We start from the raw sequence: 22,113 nt of genomic DNA on the forward strand, positions 1-22,113 counted from the left end.
GAGCAACTGACATTCCCAGCAAGCCTCTAGGGTCCTCATATCTCCACAGAGGCTGAAGGTCTGGCTTTAGGCTCTGCCCCGGGGGAGGGGTGGTGGTCCAGCCACGGTGGGCAGCAGGCTTGGCAGGACCTTCGCCGGGCAGTCACCAGCCATGGCCTCCAGAGCCTCTGTACCAGCTTACAGGGCCACCAGGCACGGTGGCTTCCCAGTCAGGAAATGCACTGGGGTACTGCTGCCCGTGCAGCCCCAGCCTCAGCGAGGCGACCCCTCTGGGACCCACCTTGTACGCCTGGCGCACCCCTCCGTTGTCTGCGATGTTCTCCCCGAGGGTGCTGAATCCATTGACCTGTGCACAGGACATAGGGTGGTGGGGCAGTCAGGTCCTGCTGCAGGGTCCCACAGGGTTAGGGCTGAGGTGGCGCTGGTGGCCCTGCCCACTCACGCTCTGGTTCTCAGCCAGCTCCCAGCTGTAGTTGCCATACTGGTGGATCATGCACTCCGACTGCTCCCGGAAGTTCTGGGCCGAGAAATTGCTCCACCAGTCTAGCATGTTGCCGTTCTTGTCAAAGTTCCGACCTGGGGGGTGGGGGCAGAGGCAGACTGTCCTGGACCCCAGCAGAGGCCGACTGACCTGGGTCCCACTGCTCCTGCTTCACCTGTGACGGCCAAAGCTTCTGTACCCAGGTAGGGAGCACATGGCCCTGGGGACAGGACTGGGCCTGCCTGAGGTGGCAGGGCGCTTGCCAGCGATGGAGGTGGGCTTGGCCCAGGAAGGGAAGTGAGAGTGGTGGGGGACTCTGCTGTGCAGGACCCAGCCTTGTGCCCTTTGTCCCCTTGCCTGAAGCAGCTCTCTGGGCAGGGTCCTCAGGGAGGACCTGGCCTCTATCCCTGAGCCAGGAGGAGGCTGGGGGAAGAGCTGCGGTTTGGGCTGCCTCATGCCTCTTTACCATTGTCGTCAAAGCCATGAGTGATCTCGTGCCCGATCACCATCCCGATGCCCCCGAAGTTCAGAGACTGCGGCTGCTCCTTGCTGAAGAAGGGCGGCTGGAGGATCCCTGCGGGGAACACTGTGGAGGGGCTGCGCCTGTGTGCCTGGCTCCGGCAGGCCCCAGGGGTCCTGTCATCTTTTTCAGATGGGGGGGGACACCAGGGCTCTCCATGTACAGATGGGGAAACTGAGGCTCCGCATGGCAGGAGCTGCGTCTAGCTTCTTCCCACGCTGCTGTGCTGCCCTCAGGAGTGGCTCCTTTGCCACACTGTCCCACCCCACAGGTGCAGGGACACAGGAGGGCACTCGAGAAGTGGGAGGAAGGGCGGCTGGCTGGCAGGGAGAGCTTGGGAGCTAGGGGTAGCTGGGAGCTTACCGATCTGATTTCGGTTTGGAGAGTAGAACGCGTTGACCACGGCAGCCCCAATGATCCAGCTGTGGGAAGCCCCGGTCTCTTGGAGGCCACACCTCCCAGGACCCTCCTGCCCTGCCCGCCCCTCCTGCTTATGTCACAGTGGTTGCTCCAGAGCAAGCCTGTGCGGTCTGTCTGCAATGTCTGGGCCCCTGTGGGAGGCGACTCCAGGGCCCAGCAGCAGAGTGCGGGGGACCCAGTGTGCCCCCCAGCTAGCACAAGGCCAGCCTGGCCAGGCACAAGGCTGTCCCTAACGCGCCAGCCACACCACTTACAGATTCTGGTCCACCCTTTCCCGAAGCTTCCTGAGGCTCCTGTGGGCGCTGGCCTTGAGGTTCTGCAGTGCATTTTCGAAGTACAGATCCTCCGAGAAGTTCAGCTATGGGAGAGGGGCCATGGCTAGCGTTGGGATCAGGTTCCGGGAGGGCCAGGGAGGGGTCCCGGTGGCTGGGGTCTAGCTAGGCAGCCTGGAAAGTGGCCTGAAGGCTCTGGGTGCGGTGAATGGGGTCACTCCTGCTCTGAACAAACTCCTCAGAGACCCCGGGCCTTGGTTTTCCCATCCATAAACTGAGGGGGTGCTATTGCTGCCCCAGAAGGGTGGCTGAGCTGGTGTTGGGGAAGATGGCAGCGTGCCTGGCACAGCTCCCCATCCTGGTACTCAAGGGCCTGATTCCCGGGGGTGGCTCGGAGGCAGGGTGGGGGGCAGAGCTCTGGGGGGCGCAGAGGGTGGGGCGCACGCTGGAATACTCCTGGTCCAGCCGCCTGTTGTCCTCCTCCAGGATGTAGGTGGGGTAGCCGATCTGCTCCCGGATGCTCATGGCCTGGAGGGAGGGGAGAGCTGGCTGGAAAGGTTGGTGCTGCTCTCTGTGAGAGGGCAAGGGGCTGGGGGCCACCCGTGATCCCTGACAGCACTGGTTGTCAACATCTATTTGTCTAGAGGCTTTGCTGGACCCCGGGTGCTGGAGCTTCCTGGCTCTGCCCACCGCCAGCCCTGTCCATCGGGGTCCTGACTGCTGGGCCCTGGAGGATGCCTGGCACATCTATCTGCAGGGCTGCCAGGGCTCTGCCAGGCGCACCCACCTTCTCCTGGGCCTTCTGCTTAGACTCCTCATCCATCCAGCCCAGCTCATCCAGGGTCTCCACGAACACAGCCCGAACCTTGTGGATAAGCTCTTGGACCTGGGGACCATGCAGGCCTTCGCATCCGGGCCGCCCCAGGGGTGCTGCTGTGGGGGTGACCACCCTGCTCGGGATCCTCATCCCGGGTCTGCCTGCCCTGCACCATGAGGCACAGCCTGCGCCTCTCCCAGGGGGCCTGCAGGGGCTGGGTTGGGGGTCTCATTGGCCAGCCGGCTCTGGGCTCCTCTTTCTTGTGGGCCCTGAGGCACACGTGGGCCCTGCAGGTGGAGGGACCGTGGGGGCCTGTCTGGCCTTGCATGCAGGTTGGCTGCCACAGGGCCGGCTATGCTGCTGGGTCCCTGTGGGGTGGTGGTGGATGGTGCCTGGCCGTCAGAAAGCAGAGACACCCACCATGTCCTTGCTGTCCCCGGGGAAGGCCTGCTTGACGTACAGGGAGCCCACGGCGCTCTCCATGTTGCTGTTGACGTAGCTGATACACTCCCGCCAGCGCACCTCCTCCACCGTGGTGCCGTACAGCGCCTGGGTGCCGGCCATCCGTTCCTTCACCCAGTCCTCCCACCGCATCAGCTCCTTTTGAGTCTGTACTGGGCCCACCCCATTCTGGGACCCAGGTGTCCAGCGACCAGAGGGGACAAGGGTGACTCTGAATGCCAGCTCAGGCATTCTGGGGAGCTGAGCCTCTAAGCCAGGAAGAGTGGGGTGGTCCCTGCTGGGTCCTCCTCCTCCCCTTGCCTTGGTTGGCAGAGCTCTGCCTCCAGCGTCCAGGCTGGCACTGACCTAGAGCTGCCACCTGGTCACAGTCCCAAGTTCCCTGGCCCTGGCTTCCTGTGGCTGAAGTGGAACAGAATAGCTGCCTGCCTATCCCCAGGGTGCAAGGGGACAAGAGGGCTACGTCCCCATCAGACGTGCTCCTCGGCCCTGTCTTTGCCAACTGTGGCGTACGGCCCATGGTTATGCCAAGCGTCATGCACCACATGACGGGCAAGAGTCAGCGCGGCGGCCTGCTGGTGGAGCCTCCTCTGCGTGCCCACCTTGCGGTAGTTCACCCGAGCGTCCTTGAAGCGTTGGCTCAGGCTGCTGATGCGATCCAGCACCAGGCGCCAGATCAGGTAGTTCTGCATGGTCCTGGTAGAAGGCAGGAGCAGGGTGACTGCTCTGTGGGCGAGGAGCCCTGAGGTCCACCCCCTGACCCGTGCACTCGAGAGGCCGCCCGGGTCCCATGCAGGGCTCCCCGGTCACTCAGTGTAACCTCCGAGCCTCTCAGAGGGGCCTCTCTGGAGAGTGAGCTGCTAGCCAGCAGGGACAGGAAAGATGCCGAGCCTCCTGGGGCCTTCCCCAGCCTCACCTGGCGGAGTAGAGGTCAATGATGTCCTCGAGGTTCTGCAGGTAGGGGATGCCATAGACCACCACTTCCTCATCGGGCAGCAGCTTGATTGTGACAGAGGACAGCACAGTTTGTATGAAGAGAGTCCAGTTAAAACCCTGAGGAGGAAGGCAGCGGGGACAGAAGCGGACAGGTGCTAGGCATCTATAGCACGCAGGATTCCCAGGAATCCTCAGGAAACGGGGGAAGGCGCGGGGTCAGGGCCAAGGGGCGACTTCCACAGCGGGATCAGACTGAGAGCCATGAAGTGTGTGTGCCGGATTTGAAAAAAAATTACGTGTAACTGGGAAAATTCCTGCAAAAACACAAGGTAGCAGAAATGACAAGGGGGAGAGAGTAAGGGCAGTCTTAGGGATCTGGTAAGCTGGATCTTTAATCTGAAGCATTCCCACAGAGGAAGCCCCAGGCCTGCTGGGTCTTAAGGTGACTTTACTGATGGCTGACATTTAAGAGAACTCCCAGGCCAGCCAAATAGCTCAGTGGATTAAAGCACTTGCAAGCAGGCGTGTGTGTATGTGTGGGTCTTTCCTGGGCCTGCCCTGCCAGTCTTGCCCCCCTGGGGCATGCTGAGACGGCGATTGAGACTGGGCGCATGCCTGTAATCCCAGCTCTTGGGAGGCTGTAAACAGGTGGATCACTACGAGTCCTATCTAGTAATGAGACCCTGAACACCTTGTAGACCTTTCCCTAAAATAGAGAGAGAGAGAGAGAGAGAGAGAGAGAGAGAGAGAGAGAGAGAAAGAGAGAGAGAGAGCGCTCCCTTTAAGGTTTCCTTACTTTCTCAAGAGTTTCCAGGAAGGAGAAAAAGAAAATCCTTTCAACGTTTGTCACAAGGCCAAGAATAAGGACATTATAAGAAATGAAAATAATGACCAGATTTTTTTATGACTGTAGGTACAAAGATTGTAAGCCAGATATTAGAAGATAGAATTTGCCTGAACAGCAGAAGATGGCAGTGCTCTGCAGCCGAATTACACGTATTTGGGAATACAAGCGTCTCCACCGGGAACCAGCTCAGCGCAACTCGGTGAGATGACAGAATAAGGCAAAAGGGTGCAGCGATTTCAGTAGAGGCGGCTGAGGCTCTTCTGGCAGACGAAGAGCACAGGAGCTCTGTAAGCGAAGAAAGGGAATCCACAGAACCAGAGCAGCAACCTGGAATGGAACTGAGGGGGTCCCAGGCCGCCCCCAAGCGAAAGAAGAACGCGAGACCCCCAAAGCCCCTCCCAGCACAGGTCAAGAGAACAAAACAAGCCACTGAGATGAAGCAGGAAATAAATGAAGCTGCTGTTGCTCACAGCACAGGGTTTTTTTTTTTTTTTTTCAGTACCGGGCATTGAACTCAGGCCCTTGCGCTTGCCAGGGAAGCACTTATTCCACTGAGCCATCTCCCTGGCCCCAGGGTTTTGTGTATATAAAATCTGAAGGCATCTAGGACACAGCTTTAGTACTAGAAAGTATGTTGGGTTTTCTACACACAACAAGCAATAAAAAGATGTGTTACAGAATGATACCATTTTCCACAGTATAAAACACCTAGGAATAAATCTGAGAAAAGATGTGTGAGGCCTTAACAAAGAAAACTAAATAAGAAAAGAAAAGCAAGGAGAGAAAAAGAACTTTAAAAGTCTAAAAGAACTCTTTGAGAGAAATTAAAGGGCCTGTACTGGGCAGTGTGGATCGGTGTGTATCGCGGACAGAACTCTCCGCGCTGGGAAGGCGTTAGTCTTTCTCTAACCGGCAGGGAGAGTACGGGCAGCTCCCGTCAGAGGCCAGCAGATTTTTCTGTGGACCTGGCAAGCTAATTTCCATGAAAATGTTTAATAATTAAGAGTATGTTGAAGAACGAAGCCGTGAGACCCGATGGTGTTGCCGTCTCAGCTTCCTGGAAAGCTGTGGCGCTGAGGGACAGACCGTGTGGACGGACCACGAACAGAAGAGCCCCGGAGCACACAGCCGCGTGGCTCACCACGAGGATGGCGCACGGCCGTTGGTAAGGGGTCTTATCCACACGTGGTGCTGGACTACCTGAACTCCGACGGGGAGGAACAAGACGATGCTGGCATGTCCCTGTGCTCCCAAAGGGTGCCACGCACGTCACTGGTACATCCAGAGTCTCTGAAGACAGGGAGGAGAAGCCGGGCAGCTGGGAGCACAGAGGGCCCGAGGCTGGAGGGCTCACTTGTGGGGGAGCACGGCCTCGGCCCAGCAACGAGAGACGGAGACACGCGAGGGTTATGGGGACCTACAGACGCGGCCTCGGCTCTAGCAGCAGCTTCATAAAAACGCGAGGTTGCCCCAGCCTGCTCATTCGCTGTTCCCGTGTGGCTTCCGGCTCCTCCCCAAAATCACCAGGCCACGAACAGTCAGGATTTGGAACCAACTCAGAACACGGAGGCAGTGGAGATGGTGCGTCTAGAGCGGGGTGCATGAGCGTGGAGGCGAGGAGCTCCAGGAGGCTCTTGTTGGCAGTGTGGGTTTATCGCAGCAAATGTTTTGTTCATTTATGCGTTTGGTACAGGGTCTTGCTACACAGCTCAGACTCGCACTGATTCTCCTGCCCAGCCTCCCCAGTGCTGGGATTACAGGCGTGTGCCACCATGCCTGGTTTTCGGTGGCTGGCACGGCATGTAGTACCAGGGATAGAACTCGGGACCTTGCCCTTGCCAGGCAGGCGCTTAGACCACTGAGCCATCTCCCCAGCACTACTGCAGTAAATGTTTAAAAATTTAAACATTCGCTGTGTTTTTCAATCACGTCCTGTGGTGTTTGACCTTGCTGGCCTCAGGAAGCTGCGGGGAGCCCAGATGCATGCAACTCCGTGTCCCCTCAAAGGCTAGGGTGAGAAGAGGGCGCACCACACATTGTGGCTGGAGGGTGTCAGTTGCTGTGGAGAGGCCCTGGGCTGCCTGACCTTTCCCATCGGGTGTCTATACCTCTGACCTGGCAGCTTGGCTCCTGATGGGCACAGGCAGGACCCTGCCCTGTGTGCCCCAAAGCCACACACCGGCACTAGCCAGGCAGCCTTACTCAGCAGTGCCTGGAACTGGGGTCCACCCTGAGCCTGACCCCAGAGATCAGGGGCACAGCTGCTGTGTGTTCCCAGGCCCCAGTGCTAGCAGCCCCGAGCTGGGAGGGGCTCACAGGATGCCGTGGTGTGTGTGGTCTGGTCACGGGGAAGAGAAGCTTGGGGCAGCAGGTCCCTAGGCGGAGGGAGGGCCGGGTGGGGCCGACAGCAGAGGCGGTGGTGGGAAGGGGTGCTGCCGCCCATGGGTGCCAGGGGTGGTGGGGTCTTGGCCTGGGCAGTGCTGTGTGGACCCTTCAGTGTGAGGCCATTCTGAGCGTCATAAACCAAATGCCCCCAGCCCAGGGCCCAGATGTCCCCAGCCCGCCCTGGCCACCTCCATGGTGGCCCTGGCTTCCCACATGTAGCCCATTCTCACCCTGTGGGTATTAAGTTCAAATACATGCAGGGACCACCTCAATCTCTGGCGCCTCACAGACTGGCAGCCTCATACCCCAGCCGGGCTGAGTGGCAGCCCCAGTCACATCCGCCCCATCTCCTCCACGGCACAGCCCTTGCTCCACTTCTTCCCCAACCCCTCCTGGGAGGCCAAGCCTTCCCCTGAGCTTCAGGCCATCCAGCCCGCTGTCCCCATCTCCCTCCAGCAGCCAGCCTCAGGCTCTTGGCTTAATACTGAGCAAACATGGCTGTGTCCATGTGGCGGGGTTCCCTGTCCCGGCCTGGGGTGCTCCTCTGCCCCCCACTCCCAGGGCTAGATGGCACCTGCCCAGTCTTCAGCACCCCAGAACAGCTCCTAACCTCCCCGCCTTGGTTTCATAATAGACCGGATAGCCGCTGGGCCTCATGGGACACCAGGAGGCACCCACTGTCCACCTGGGCTTCTTCACTGTGCTGTCCACCCTCACTGCGTCCACCCTGGGGTTAGTGGCCTCTGCTGGGGGGTTTGGTGGGGGCCCTGGGGCTCCATTTGGCCTCCAAGAGGGTGTCAGAGGCTCACCTTCAGGCCAAAGCTGTCTTGGAGCTGCTGCAGGTCCATCCTGTGGTACAGTGTGGTGACGTCGTGCCTCTCCTCCGGGGGTACGGTGGCCTGCGTCGGCAGGGTCACGTGGGTGGGCAGCTGGGACCTGGCTCCGCAACCCCCACTCTAGGCCCTGCCTCACATTGGCCAGGTGCGTCTCCAGCTCCAGCACCTGCGCCATGTCCTCCTGAACCAGGCGGCTGTTCTTGGGCAGCTTGTTGTCCCTCCGCAGCATGGTAGCCACCGACATCATGAACTCTAGGTAGGCATCCCGTACCTGGGCCAGAGGAGGTGCTCTGTGGGGTGGACTGGTAGACATGCAGCAACCCCCAAAACCTGAGACAGCTGAGGCCTGCAGGGATGGGGACCAGAGCGCGGGAGGGGAGGCAAATGGGGACACCCCCTACCCAGGACCCCCACCCTACATCGACGAGCTGGGCGCTCCCTGCGTCTGCTTGCTGCAGGCTCGGGGTTGAGTACACCAGGTCCATGCCAGGCAGCCCAGGCCAAGCTCCCGGCCCAGTTCCAGCCCCCAGCCCGAGGCTCTGTCGGGGCCGGCTGGCTGTGCAGAGCTGCCCTGGGCTGTCCTGCCTGGGCCTCCCTTCTTCATGCCCCATCTGTGTGTTCGTCGCCACCTAGCACCTGGCAAACCAGTGTCCCTGGCTGGGCCCGCCCAGACGTGTCCCAGGCTTCTTTCTCTGACTACGGCCACCCTCCTAGCTCCCTGCTGGTGCCCAGGCTTTGCTTGTGGCTGCCACCCCTGGCTTCCCACGCCCTCCTGTGATGCCCTACAGCCTCACTGCCTGCCCCGTCCTCTACTGTCTCCTCCATCCCGTCTCTCCTATCTCTCTTCCCTGACTGAGCTCTGTGGTGCAGGGACAGAAAGGCAGAGAGCGGAGCAGGCCTGGCGGTGCCTGGTGCCGATCTCTGCAGGACTTGGGCCCTGGCAGCGCACCTAGTGCTGCATGGTGGGCTAGGGCCACTGAAGGGATCACCCCACAGGTGTGCACGGAGGGGACAGAGAGGACCACTGCTGCCTCAGTTTACCTTCTTGTTGTTGCCCTTCTTGATGTAGTACTCCCGGGATGGCATGCCCAGCGTGGGCTGGTCTATCTGGAAACACAGAGGTTGTGACCCCTGCAAGAGCGGGGGGGCCCTGCAGCCTGGCCAAGGTGGCAGCTGCTGCTCTGTGGGACCCTCACTCCCTGGGCAGGTCGGTGCAGCAGTGTGCAGCCCTGGGGTCTCAAGCCCTGCTCTGGGAGATGGGACAGCACAGGGCTATAGGGTGGGACTTGAGGAGGCCTGGCACCCTCACCCCAGTGGTGGTGTCCATGTGTGCTCCTGGGCCTCTAGCGTGGCCAGTGTGGCCCCTGAGACGGTCACTTGATCAGAGGCCCCCAGAGCCTGATCACTTGATCAGAGCCCATTGCTTGGCAGCCTGTCCCAGCCCCTGAGATGCACAAGGCAGAGCTGGGAAGCCGACCACCGGGTCCGCAGAGCTCCCCACCCCCGGGCCCATCCCCTTGCTGTGCGGCACAGCTGGCCAGGTGCACGCCCCATGCGCATACGTAGATGATGTGCCGGCTGGAGTTCAGGTCGTCGTTCCACACGAAGAGGTCAATGAGGACCCGCCGGTTGAACTGCGTGTTCATCATCGCCAGCTGCTGCTCCAGCTTCCACGTGGGGCCTGGGGGGCAGCACCCACGCTGGGGGCGGGGCTCCCGGCCCAGCACCTCCCGGGCAGTGCACCGACTCCTAAGCTTAGAACCGCAGGGGTCTTTGGGACCCTTGCCCGCTCAGGGTGGCAGGCTCCCAGGGGGCCTCAGGGCTGGCACAGGGAGACCACTTCCCCACAGGCCCCAGTGATGCTGTGGGTGTAGGGGCACCAGGCAGTCCATGTCACCCTGGCCCAAGGCTGTCCCAGGGCCTCGCAGTCTGGAGCTCTGGGGGGACACTTCACTCTGGGTGGCTGTGGGGACTGGCCACAACAAGCCCAGCTCAGCACCAACTGCTCAGCCTGGGGCTGGAGTTGGCGGTGGCGACCCTTAGCTCAGCTCCAGCAGGAATGAGCCTTTTGGAGCTCCCTGAGTTCCCTGAGGTCTGGCAGCCGGACAGGCGGTCAGCTGGCTTGAGCTGCGTGGGGCTCTCTGCTTTGTGGTCTGGGCCCTCGGCAGCTACTTGGCCTTACCTACAGTCTCGTTCCACTGGTCCATGGCCACCGGCCAGCCCCCCACGACCGCCAGGATGTCCAGCAGAGGCTGAGAGTCTCGCTTCTCTATCACACCTGAAAAGGGAATAGTGGTCACTCGCAGACCCTGGGGCCACTCCCTCACTTGGAAGAGGAACCAAAGCACGGGAAGTCTGCCCTGCGTGCACTCATGCCCACACACATCCGTGTGCACAGACAGGACAGGCACGGGACACACAACATGACACGCACACCCCCCCACCATACACACGCCCACATATATGCACCCCGTGTACATGCACACATACACACACCTGCATATAAACAAGCCCTGCACCACATGCATCCGTACACACTCAGGCACCCAACACGCTGCACTCACACACAAGTGTGTGCACACACATATTGCACGTACATACACAAGCGCCACTTTGGCTTGGGTGAGACATGCTCCCCCAAAGGCGCACACATTCAATTCACATGTTCAGGAAGGTGCTTAGACCGTGGGGTGCTGCGCTTGTCGGGGGAGCAGCCTACGGGAGTTCCCGGGGATGCGCTGGCAGTGTCGGCCTGGCTGGAGGAAGCAGGGGCTGGGGCAGGAGCGGAAGGCAGCGCCTCGTCTCCACCCCTTCCTCTGTCTCTCAGCTCCTTCCCTTCGTCCCTGCTTCCTGGTCACCATGATGTGAGCAGCCGCTCTCTGCCAGCCCTTCTACCCGGATCTCTTCCTCCATGAACTGAAAGCTCTGACATCGTGACTGAGATAAACCTCCCCCTTAGGTGGTTTTTCTCAGACATTTGGCCACAGAGATGGTAAATGTGTGTGCGCACACGCACACACACACACACACACACACACACACACCCATACATACCACAATATGCAAACCTGTCCCTGTACACTATGCATATCCAAATGCCCACACATACAATACACAAACACACGTGTCATGTGTGTGTACACACATGCGCTGCATGCACATACACGCTGTGTATATTAACACATAAATGTGCATACATACATGTGCATGTCTGCTCTGGGCTCCTGCTTCCACTGGCTTCCTGCTGCCCCGACAGAGCATGGCCTCGGTGTGAGGTCGCAGGCAGCTGGCAGCCAGTAGCAGCTCAGGCCAGCTCCAAGGCCAGGTGGGACCCTGCACACAGAGCCTCGGCCCGGCCCCGCGGTGCCCTCCCCTCCCCACTGTGCTCACTTTGGTTCATGCAGGAGCGGTACAGCAGCTTGGCCTTCTCCACGGCTGGCCGGGACTTGGCAGTGGAATTCTCCAGCACACCTGCGGGCAGAGGATGTGGGGCAGAGGCCGCGTGGTGTTGGGGCCCAGGTCAGTGGAACCTCTCTGCCACTGCTGGGCAGTGTCATGGGGCATCCCATCCCTTGGAGGAGCTGCACTCCAGCAAGGCCCTGCCCAGTCCGCTCCTGGCCCGCTCCTGACCACTGCCCCCCACCTGCGGCCAGCCTGACCTGAGGAGGCCCTGATCACCTTTGAGGATGACCTCTAGCTCGTCCCGGAGGACATCAAAGATGCTGTAGCGGGAGCTGGTCTCGGGGATCACGTGGCGCCGCAGCCAGCCTCCACACGCATACTGGTAGAAGTCGTTGCACGGCTCCGTGGAGGGGTCCATGTTCTGGAGGATCCTGGCAGCTGCTCAGCCCCGGGGTAGGGAGGGAAGAGGGCAGAGTGAACGTGGGCAGCGGGACAGCCTTTCTGGGCCCTTGGCTTGGGGATGGCTTGGGGGACTGGAGGGCAGATGAGTGCCCCGGGGAGGGTCAGGTGGGGGTGGAAGTGGGGGTGGGGCACTCGGCTGGATCCAGGTGCCAGAGCTGCAGCTTGTTAACTCTGTGATGGTGACCCACTGTGGCTTCTCAGGGCCTCATCTCTGACACCAGTATTCAGCCCCATGGACCAAGGTGAGGGCGTGGCCCTCCACCTGGTGGGAGTGTCCTCCACAGGGTGGAGACAGCCGCTGCCCACAGGCCATGCTTGGCTCGAATCTGGCCCCTGGGCGTGCCCAGCGTGCTCCCGCCAGCTGGGGTCTCTCTTCTGTTAGGGACGGCTGTGTCCCAGGAACCCAGAGTGAGTGGAGGCTCCCGATGGCTGGGTGGCCGGGCTAGACCCCCACGCAGGACCTCTACCCATAGCTCTGGCCCAGCCGCCCCAGGTCCCTCCTTGCCCTGGAGCCTGGCTTTGGTCTGCTCTACTCAGCCCTCCCTCTGAGGGTGGGGACCATGCAGAAGCGTCATCCCAGGCCAGTAGGCAGAAAGGCAGGTGGTGTCTCCCCACCAGTCTCTCCCACCAACCACTGCTTTGTCATCTGCAAAGGGCAGGCTTGGCCTGACTTTAGACAAATTCTTGGGACGTGCAGCACTGGAGGGAGGGTGGACAGAGCCCGGTGGCTGTCACAGCAGGAGGGCGCTTACCCGCCACCACACAGCCAGGGCTGGTGCAGAACTCGTCCACCTCTGCGGGCTCCAGGAGGGCTGTGAGGAGACTTGGAGTGAGTATAGGGCGCAGTGGGGTGGTGGTGGTCCCCCAAACCAGGTGAGCGTGGCCCTCCACCTGGTGGGAGTGTCCTCCACAGGGTGGGGGGCCTCAACCCTGCCTCTCTCCACTGAAGGTCAGAAGCACACCCGGCCCCCTGAGGGGAGCCCTGGGCACTGGGAGTCCCATCTTACTTCTCCGCTTACTGCACAGTAGCCAGGCCTTGGGGGGGGGGTGAGGCTGCCCACGCCCTCCCGCCAACGACCTGCTCCTCCTGCCCCCCCGGCCCCCCCCCCCCCCCCCCCCACGCCCGCCGTGCCTCGCTCGGCTTTCAGGAGCGAGGCTCCCGGTCCCTGCCCCCCCCCCCCCGCTGCCCGTGGTTGGAGTCTCGCCCAGAAAGCATCCTGCACCCAGCAGGCGCTCATGTTGGTGGCCTCGCCCCCTTCCCTCGGCCCTGTGCTCTTCCCGTGCACACAGAGAGCTCCCTGTTCCTTCACAGAGCCCCCCAGGCCCAGCCGCCAAGCCCCCCTCCTCAGGCCGCCTGGAAGGGAGGCAGGGGCTACCTCGGGGTTCTCGTTTTACAGCTGTCCTCTCTTCTGGTGAGGAGCGCTGCCGGCTAGTAAAGAGGGGCAGCTGCTTCCCTGGGGAGAGACACAGCGCTCAGCTCGCCCTGGGCCCTTGGGGGCTCCCCACAGCACTGGTGCTGCTCCCACCCCACGGCCGGCTGGCCAGTGGGGAACCCCTATGCCAGGGCAGACCCCAAGAGCCTGCTGTCTGCGTCCCACTGGGCGTGGGCGAGAGGCCAGAGGCCCTGGTTCGCCCATCTGCCAAGCCCCCCAGGTGGGCAGCTCCTGGTGTCCCTCCAAGACAGGGAGAAGCAAGGCCTTCTCGGGGAGGTGACCCCTGGCATCTGGGTCCCTGACATCTGTGCCTTCAGTGTTGCTGAGGGTTCCAGGCGGCCTCCTCACCCCTCAGCATCCGGCAAGTTGCCAGCTGCGTGGAGGGGGCTGTGGGGCGCAGGAGCTGCCTCAGGTCTGGCGTGAGAGCAAGCTGGCCTGGTGGTCCTCAGACCTGGCCTGTGGCTGTTGCTCCCCACCCAGGAGGCCCGCCCTCTGTGGAGGCAGGCACCAAGACGTTGTCTGCCACAGCAGAGGGAGTTCTGCAGATGTGGCGCTCACCGCTTCTCACTGTACCAAGCTGAATGAGGTGGAGAGGCCACGACGCCAGAATTCTCAGAAACTACCACATCCACATAGGGCCGAGCCCTTCCCATGAGCGCAGAGGGTGGTCTCAGCCCTGGGCCAGGGCACGAGGAGGGGTGGTCTGAACGGGAGGAACCCTTGACCAGCCATGCCCCTGCCCAAGAGCCAGGGCGAAAGCTGGGAATCTGGGGAGCCAGGCTCCAGAGGTGTCTGTACCCTCTGAGGTTCTTTCTCAGGGGACCCTCAAGGACGCGGTGCAGCTCCCACCTGGCAGGGCAGGCAGGAAAGCTGCGGGCCAACTCCTGACAGGAGAGCCCAAGCGAGGAAGGCCCAGCACAGCAAAAGAAATGGGCTTATGAGGATCCCGAGGCACAGGCAGCAGGGAGTGGCTGGAACAATGACAGGGCTCACAGAAGAGTGGAAGCTGTGTCGCGATTGGGTGGGTATCGCTAGATAAATGGAGAGGGCAGGAAAGAACATGCCGCAGCTGCCACAGAAGCAGCACGGAAGCGTCCGCGCCGTGGGTGTAACGCGCAGCTGAGTATCCTAAGAGAAAGGATCAGCAGCTGTCTGCTGACAAGATGCGAGCGAAACATACGGTGAGCGGTGAGCGTTCGCACTTAAAGCAGCTGTTGGGACCAGGGGACAGGAAATAGCTTCCTGCTGTGTAAGGGACAGACCAGGAGAGCTCGGTCCCAGGGTCCCTCAGGGGGGATCGCCTCAGGGCGGGAGAGCTTGTAAGTCCTGCCTGCTCTGGACCTGCAGGGCCAGCTCCTAGTCACAGCCTCTTGACATAAGCTAGTACAAGGCGGGATCTGGATGCAGGCACTCAGGGGACAGGCCTTCACCTGTTCCCTTTGAAATGCTAAACCCATCTCCATTTTATGACCCTGTCCTGATCCAAGAGAAGCACATTGCCCCTGAGCTTCACTTCAGTAGCCACCGGCAGCACCGAGATCACCGAGTCAGTCTCCCGGGCAGCACCGAGATCACGGAGTCAGTCTACGGAGATGAGCGCCTCCCGGTGCCCCACACCAAAAGAATATTGTCTCTAGTCTTTCTTTATTCCCTGCTCAGGCGTCCAGGGATCTGATCAGCCCGAGCAATTACTTTAGGAGACACAGTGCTGCTACGAATCACCCTCAAAATCACCCACTTTGCTTTGAATGTGCCAATCCCACGTTTTTGCCATGCTCTGAAGCAGGTCTGGAGTTGTCCTTCCTAGAGTCTTTTCAAGGCGTGATCAAAAATGTGGGAATGCAGCTGCAAAATGCCATCGGATGAAGGGCGGTCTCGGGCAGCATCGTGCCCTGTCCTCAACCATCTTATTCACCGGATCAGGCAGCGCACAACTTCTGGCTTCTCCCCCAAATCAAAATGACCAAGACAGGGCTGGTGAGATGGCTCAGTGGTCTAAAGCACTTACTTAGAACAAGCTTAGCAAAGCACAGGGGACCGCGGTTCAATCCCCCAGCACCACATGCCAGCCAGCCCCGCCCCCTGGTGGGCTGAGCTGGCCGCACACACACAAAATAAATAAATAAATAAATAAATAAATAAAATTTTTTAAAAAATGACCAAGACGGGTAGACGCTGTAACCTACTTGGGACACAGAGGACTCAGGACCCAAAGACTCTCAGGAAGAGGCACGAGGACCAGACCTGGGGGTGCATGCCCGTGATCCCAGTGCTCTGGAGGCTGAGGCAGGAGGGTCGCTGTGAGTTCGAAGCCAGCCTGAATTACATAGTGAGACTCAGTCTCAGAAAAAAAAGTAAGTGCCAAGAATGATGGCATATGTGTGTCAGAAGTGAGGAAGAAGTGGATTATGAGGGAGATTAACAGCAATATGACTTTCACAGTAATGAAGTTCCAAATAAATTCACCATGTTTTTTTCAGTCATGTCACATAGATGAGTATAAGCTGTCCAAATTGAAACACAAAGGAACACGATCAACCAGAACAGGGAAACACAGACAAAAGCTTAGAGGTTACTTCACAGTGAGAACAAGCTGCTCCCCCAAGAGCGGGACGAGGTGAGGGTGTCCTCCCTGGCCCTCCTGGCCACTGCTGCGCTGGATGCCCCCCAGCCCTGTGAGACAAGAGGGAGTGGAAGGTAGACACGGAAAAAATCACATAGGAATCTAATAAACCATGTATGGGACTCGTATGTGGTAACAATGAAATAGCAATTCATTTTTCAGAACTGGGGATTGAACTCAGGCCCTTGCGCTTGCCAGGGAAGTGCTTATTCTACTGAGCCATCTCCCCAGCCCTGAAACATCAATTTTTTAAAAATCACATATATGAATAAATGGAGAGGTGTTCTATGTTCATGGGCTGGAAGATTAACTCTTCTAAGCTCTCAGTTCTTTCCAACTCAGTCTGTAGACTGAGCAGCACTCTGACCAAGTCCCACATCAACAAACCATTCTAAAGTTTGTACAGCGTGGGAAAGATCTAGGACGGCCGGGGAAGTAGTGAGCATGGCGGGGCTGGAAGAGTGCCCCTGGGAAGACTCCGGCAGGCCACAGGTCAGCGAGGTTGTGGAGTGTGGATGGGAGGGCGCTCACAGAGGAAACCAGGTCTGGGGGGCAGAAAGGGGCCACGACCAGACTGGCACAAGAGTCCCCTGATCTTTACAAGAGGAACAAAATTCGTGTGGTGGGGGAGGGGAGTGTCCAGTGGGTGACACGGGACACACAAGCCACGCTCGCCGTGGACTCGCCTCACGCAGAAACTAACTCAGCTTGAGTGCACCACGCAGAACTTTCTCCCACCTGAAGAAGCCACGAGTGGGCTCAGCTCGGTGGTGACTCAAAATGCGAAGCAAATAGTGTGATTCTGGAATAGCAAGAGATTGATACGAGGTGTTAAGAGCTTCAAACTCCTGCTCTGTGAAGGAGCCATTAAGAGAACAAGAAGATAAGCCACAACTGGGAGAAAAGATTTGCAAAGAATCCGTCTAACTCTATCCAAAATGTATGAAGAAGCACTCCAAACTCAACAGTCAGGAAGCAAACCACCCAGCTGGGACTGGGTGAAAGGTCTGAAAATGGCGCCGCCCCAGAGGCAACGTTGGGTGTCATTTGCCACTGTGGAAACGCAAATTCAGACCCCAGAGAGGTCCCACCACCTGTCTGCAGAGGAGAGTTACAGACGGACAGACGGACGGACGGAGGGATGGGAGGCCCACGCGGCAAGGGGCAGAGGTGGAGGACCTCCCACTGCTCTGAGGCTGCCTAGCAGGGCAGTCACCTTGGCGGAAAGCTTTTTACAGCACTCAGCGTAATGTGGTCGGGGGTCACACCTGTACCCAGCAGGTGTGGCGAAGCAAGGAAGGGGGGCGGGTGACGCGGGGGTGGGGGACGCGGGGGGCAGTGCTCAGAAGCTCCTGCTCAGCCCTTGAGGGTGCTGGTGCTGCATGCAGCGGCATGAGAGACATGTGCGAACACGCGTGCTCACATGCGTGCACACGCGCGCACACACACTCCTTGTTCCACCAGCTCACACACTCAAAGCCTCGACACCCCAGGAGTGGCAGTGGGCATGGCTGCAGCCAGAGCTTGGTTTCTAATTTTGTTATCCAATAAAGGGGACCAAGACTTTTTGGAAAAATGGTCAGTTCTACAACTGGGCCAGGAAGTACACAGGGTGAGCCTGGGGTCTTTTGCAGAGGTACAAACGAGAAAGCTCTAACCATAGTCTCTAAAAACCCCCAATGGCATGACAGAGGAATGGCAAGCCTTGTGCAAGCCAACCAGCAGAGATTATGGTAGAGGTGGGATAATCCAAGCACCAAATGAAGCCGCACCGGATCACGGCCCAAAGCACAGACTAAGCACTGACGCGTCCGTACCCGGCGGGGCATTCTGCGGTGTGCCAGCCAGCACTATCAGGGTCACAGCAATAAAACAAGGAACAGGGCCGGGGAGCTGGCTCAGTGGAATAAGTGCTTGCCTGGCAAGCGCAAGGGCCTGAGTTCAATCCCCGGTTCCAGCAAAAAATAAAAAATAAAACAAGGAACTATCACGGCCAACAGGCGCCAAGGAAGGCTTGACCACCAAATGCAGTGCAGCGTGCCAAGCAGTGTTCTGGGGCAGGAGGAGCACACCGAGGGAAAGCCTGCAAGCCGGAAACACCCGGATTCTGTTACTGCTAATATTTCAAGACTGGCTCGCTACTTGTGCTAAAGGCTTGATGTTCATATGATCCTAATAACAGAGGAGGGCTGGGGAGATGGCTCAGTAGAATAAGCGCTTCCCTGGCAAGTGCAAGGGCCTGAGTTCAATCCCCGGTTCTGCAAAATACAAAACAAAACAAACAAACAAACAAAAAAACAGAGGAGGCTGACTGTGGCAACATAAGAACTCTTACTATCTTTGCAATCATTTTGTAAACTTAAAGCTGTTTTGCAGTTGTACAATATGACTTTAAAAACCTAAACATAGGGCCTGAGATATGTGGGGCTCTATTAAATTGGTCAGCATTTCTGTCACTGGAGTCTGAGGGGACGATTTTGGAGGCGCTCACAGCCGAGAATTGTTCAAAATTGGTAAAAGACATAAACTTGCACGTCTAAGACATTCATTTTATCTCAAACAGGATCTATACGTGGAAAAGCACAGTTGCAGGCCTGAGAGCTCGAGACAAAAGAAATTCCTAGAAGCAGACAAGAAAACATCAAAGACACGCGAACCAAGCAGGGCGGCAGCAACACCGATGGCTGCCTTCTCATCAGCAGCGACGGCAGCCGGGAGACCGTGGCTCCAGCAGTCCGGGCGCTCGAGAGAAAACAGCAAACGAGCAGCTTAGAATTCTATGCCCTCCAGACACGTTTCAGAGATTAAAATAAGAGACATCCCGGAAGGAGGCCAAGAGAGTCTCTCTTCCAGATGCAACAAATGCCCACATGTCTTCTCACAGAAAGAACAGGCCGCCAGCGGGACATCCAGCATGGTGGCACAGAAGTGGTGGGACGAGCCTCAGAGTGGACCGACAGTGGACTAACGTGCTGTGCAGAGCCGGCACTGCCTCTGGCCGGGTGCATCAGCCTGCTCAGACCCAGCTGGACTGATCATTGAAACCAAGGTGGGGGCCCAGATCTCCTGGCTCCGAGTCATGCCTGTGGGCTTCTCAGACGCGACCTCAGCTGCCACGACCCGGGGGAATCCCGCGGCCCAGTCAGGAGCTCCAGCTCATGCGTGGGCCTCAGAGGCCACGGTTCTGAGGCTGAGTTTCGTGAGACCGACGCGTTTCTGCGCATCACCCCTAATTTACAGCACCTCATTAATTATCTCAAGCCAGAAGGTCCATCAGTGCCACTTCCCACATGCACGGCTGGTGGGGGGCCACTGTGGCCCAGGTCATGTCCATGGCTGGTGGGGGGGCACTGTGGCCCAGGTTGTGTCCACAGTTGGTGGGGGGGCACTGTGGCCCAGGTCGTGTCCACGGCTGGTGGGGGGGCACTGTGGCCCAGGTCATGTCCATGGCTGGTGGGGGGGGCACTGTGGCCCAGGTCGTGTCCACAGTTGGTGGGGGGGTACTGTGGCCCAGGTCATATCCATGGCTGGTGGGGGGGCACTGTGGCCCAGGTCATGTCCACGGCTGGTGGGGGTGGGCCACTGTGGCCCAGGTCATGTCATGGCAGGGGCAGAGTTTGCACTTGGCCCCAGCATTGTCACTGAAAATCTTTACTCCTCCAAGTAAGAAGCAAAGCAGCCAGACCCCCTCCTTGCACGCAAAGGACACATAGAAAGGAAGTTCCCCAGCTGCCAGAATGCAATCCGCAGGAATCACACGGCCTCCAGTGAGGGAGCATTTCCCCTTCGTAGGGCCACAGAGAAGCAGCTTTAGTGTCTAACTCCCACGACCTTCTTTTTGTTCCTTTCCACTTGCTTAGGTAACTTTTGTAATATGTCTACTATTTTCCAGCTCTATATTTTATTTTATTATTTATTTATTTGTTTATTTTTGGCAGAACAGGGGGATTGAACTCAGGCCCTTGCGCTTGCCAGGCAAGCTCTTATTCTACTGAGGCATCTCCCCGGCCCCTAGGCTCTATATTTTAAAAGATAGTTTTGGCATTACCCCAGAATATTTTGTCTTCCAAAGTGTTTCTTAAAGATCTCCAAATTCCTTCCTTGAGTAAGGCCTTGATCTACGTGTTTATGCTTCCCCTCGCCTTCCCGCCCCTCTCTGCTTCTCTGACTCCCTGTGGCTATCTCCCTGCCTCTCGCTCATAAAGAAAGACACAAACAAGTGTGATGGAAACCCTCCGTCCCCTGAGAATGTGTAGGCACGGGCCACTGTCACAAGGGTGTGTGGACGGGTTACGTACTACGTGGCCAAGGAAACCAAAGTGCAGCGGCTGAGGCTGGCGCCGCCCCAGGGGCCTGACAGAAGCACACACAGATCCTCAGAGGGAAGCTATCTCGGCCCGCACAACACTGGAGTCCCACAGGTAAAGCCACATTAGATATAGCTTTAGGTTTATGAAAATGAAACGATGAAAAAGGATCAACAAGGGGCCAGGGAGATGGCTCAGTGGAATAAGCACTTGCCTGGCAAGCTCAAGGGCCTGAGTTCAATCCCCGGTTCTGAAAAAAGAAAAGAAAAGAAAAAGGAAAGGAATAACAGAACCAGAACACCCAGGGGTTCAGATTCGTGAGTTGTCAGCCCTGATGATGGCATCATTGTCTCAAATCTTGGCTCCTCTCTGAATCCCTGTTTCGGTCATGGTCACTGTCCAATCAAAGGGGCAGAGGATATTTTGCCTGTCCTAACTGCAAGTTTCTCGTGTGACTTGCCTTGGCCAGTGATGTGAAGTGGGACCACTCTCGTTCCAATCTAGGCCCAGGTCCTGAGAAGCTTGTGTTTTCACCTGTCCTCTCAAATTCTCCACTTCCAGGACAGAGGCACGTCTAGGTCCTCGCAGATGGATGAAATTCCCACGGGGTAGAGCTGCTCAGCTGAGCCCGGCCCAGCTTTGGGCATGTGTCCTGCCATTGTAAGCCACTGGTGTCAGGGTGGCTGTAAGGCATCAACAGGTAGCTGGTGCAGAACATAACATTTGTATGTTTGAAATAAAAAAATATTCAAAAAAGAACTGAATTTTATTATATCCAAAATAAAAGTATGGTCTATTTAAAAGAATTAAAAGCATGGTCAAATCATGTTCAAAAATCAAATTAAAAGTGAATTAGTTGTACATTTTAGGAATAAAAACTTGTAGATGTTGAGATTTACACCTGGCCACAAAACAAAAGGACTGGACGAGTACTGGCTACTAGAGCTGAGGAGAGTGCCCGCAGGCTGAAATGCAGCTCTGAAGAGTTTTCCTGCCCTGCAGAATAATGTCTGGGAGATGACATGGAGGGAGAGGGAGAAAGCCTGAGCAAACGGGTCATCAGAATTTTAGAAGAAAGAAATTGGCACCTAAAAAGATGCTAAGTAAAGTTTTCCAAAATTATTAAGGGTCAATAATGCTCAGATCGGGGCTGGGAGATGGCTCGTGGAATAAACGCTTCCCTGGCAAGCGCGAGGGCCTGAGTTCAATCCCCGGTTCCGCAAAAAAAAAAAAAAAAAAAAAAAAAGCTCAGATCTAGAGCACAGATCCACAAATCCAAAGTAAATAAAAATAATTCCATAGCCAGATGCCTAGTGGTAAAAATGCCGAAGAGCAACACTCAGAGAAGAGAGCTGAGAGGAGAGAGTCCACGTGGGGGAGGAATGCCGCTAGGTGGACAGCCGACTTCTCACCCGCAGCAAGGGGAGGCAGAGGACAGCGGAAACAAGCCTTCAGGGTGAGAGAAAGCCTAGGACGGCCGGCGACACCAATTCTGCACAATGAGGACTAAGTAATGCCGTGTCAGCAAACACTAAAGCTGCGCTGCGGACACACAGGTGGAGAGCTGGGATCCAGGTCTGATCCCAGAAGCAATGCTGTAGTGGGGTAGATTTGGAGGTCTTGCCCACGGGGTTCCTGCCCACCCAGGAGAGGCCTGCGGTGGACTCAATATTTGCTTCTCCTCAGATTCCTCTGTTGCAGCCCCTCCTACAGGCTGACGAAAAGATGGAGGCTAGATGAGGTTGTAGGGTGGTTCATACTCTGCTGGGGTGGTGTCCCTACAGGAACAGGAAACAATGCCTCTGCTTCGTGTGATGCAGCAGGAGGGCAGCTGTCTGCAAGCCAGGGAGAGCGCTTCAGCTCACTGGGAACCAAAGCGCCCAGCGCTTCGACTTGGGCCTTCCGTTCTCCAG

At 57.9% G+C, this 22,113-nt stretch overlaps 1 protein-coding gene across 5 annotated transcripts in view; it reads right to left on the bottom strand.

The window, feature by feature from the left end:
* Window positions 1-22,113, bottom strand: part of Mmel1 (membrane metalloendopeptidase like 1) — a 29,788-nt gene that overhangs the window by 887 nt on the left and 6,788 nt on the right. For 2 of the 5 annotated variants that reach the window (XM_004639602.2, XM_023699522.1), the window contains exons 3-21: window positions 13,214-13,291; window positions 12,590-12,649; window positions 11,652-11,813; window positions 11,364-11,444; window positions 10,156-10,251; window positions 9,536-9,654; window positions 9,015-9,080; window positions 8,110-8,244; window positions 7,947-8,036; window positions 3,886-4,022; window positions 3,572-3,665; window positions 2,931-3,059; window positions 2,481-2,579; window positions 2,138-2,221; window positions 1,676-1,779; window positions 1,365-1,423; window positions 948-1,067; window positions 443-576; window positions 281-346 (exon numbers count right to left, since the gene is read on the bottom strand). In XM_004639602.2, the coding sequence (XP_004639659.1) occupies window positions 281-346; window positions 443-576; window positions 948-1,067; window positions 1,365-1,423; window positions 1,676-1,779; window positions 2,138-2,221; window positions 2,481-2,579; window positions 2,931-3,059; window positions 3,572-3,665; window positions 3,886-4,022; window positions 7,947-8,036; window positions 8,110-8,244; window positions 9,015-9,080; window positions 9,536-9,654; window positions 10,156-10,251; window positions 11,364-11,444; window positions 11,652-11,813; window positions 12,590-12,649; window positions 13,214-13,291 (1,913 nt within the window). The remainder of the gene's footprint in view (window positions 1-280; window positions 347-442; window positions 577-947; window positions 1,068-1,364; window positions 1,424-1,675; window positions 1,780-2,137; window positions 2,222-2,480; window positions 2,580-2,930; window positions 3,060-3,571; window positions 3,666-3,885; window positions 4,023-7,946; window positions 8,037-8,109; window positions 8,245-9,014; window positions 9,081-9,535; window positions 9,655-10,155; window positions 10,252-11,363; window positions 11,445-11,651; window positions 11,814-12,589; window positions 12,650-13,213; window positions 13,292-22,113) is intronic. The other 3 variants (XM_023699524.1, XM_023699525.1, XM_023699526.1) reach the window with 3 other exon arrangements.

This window comes from Octodon degus, unplaced genomic scaffold, assembly GCF_000260255.1.
Source record: "Octodon degus isolate 3935 unplaced genomic scaffold, OctDeg1.0 scaffold00113, whole genome shotgun sequence".
NCBI classification, from domain to species: domain Eukaryota; kingdom Metazoa; phylum Chordata; class Mammalia; order Rodentia; family Octodontidae; genus Octodon; species Octodon degus.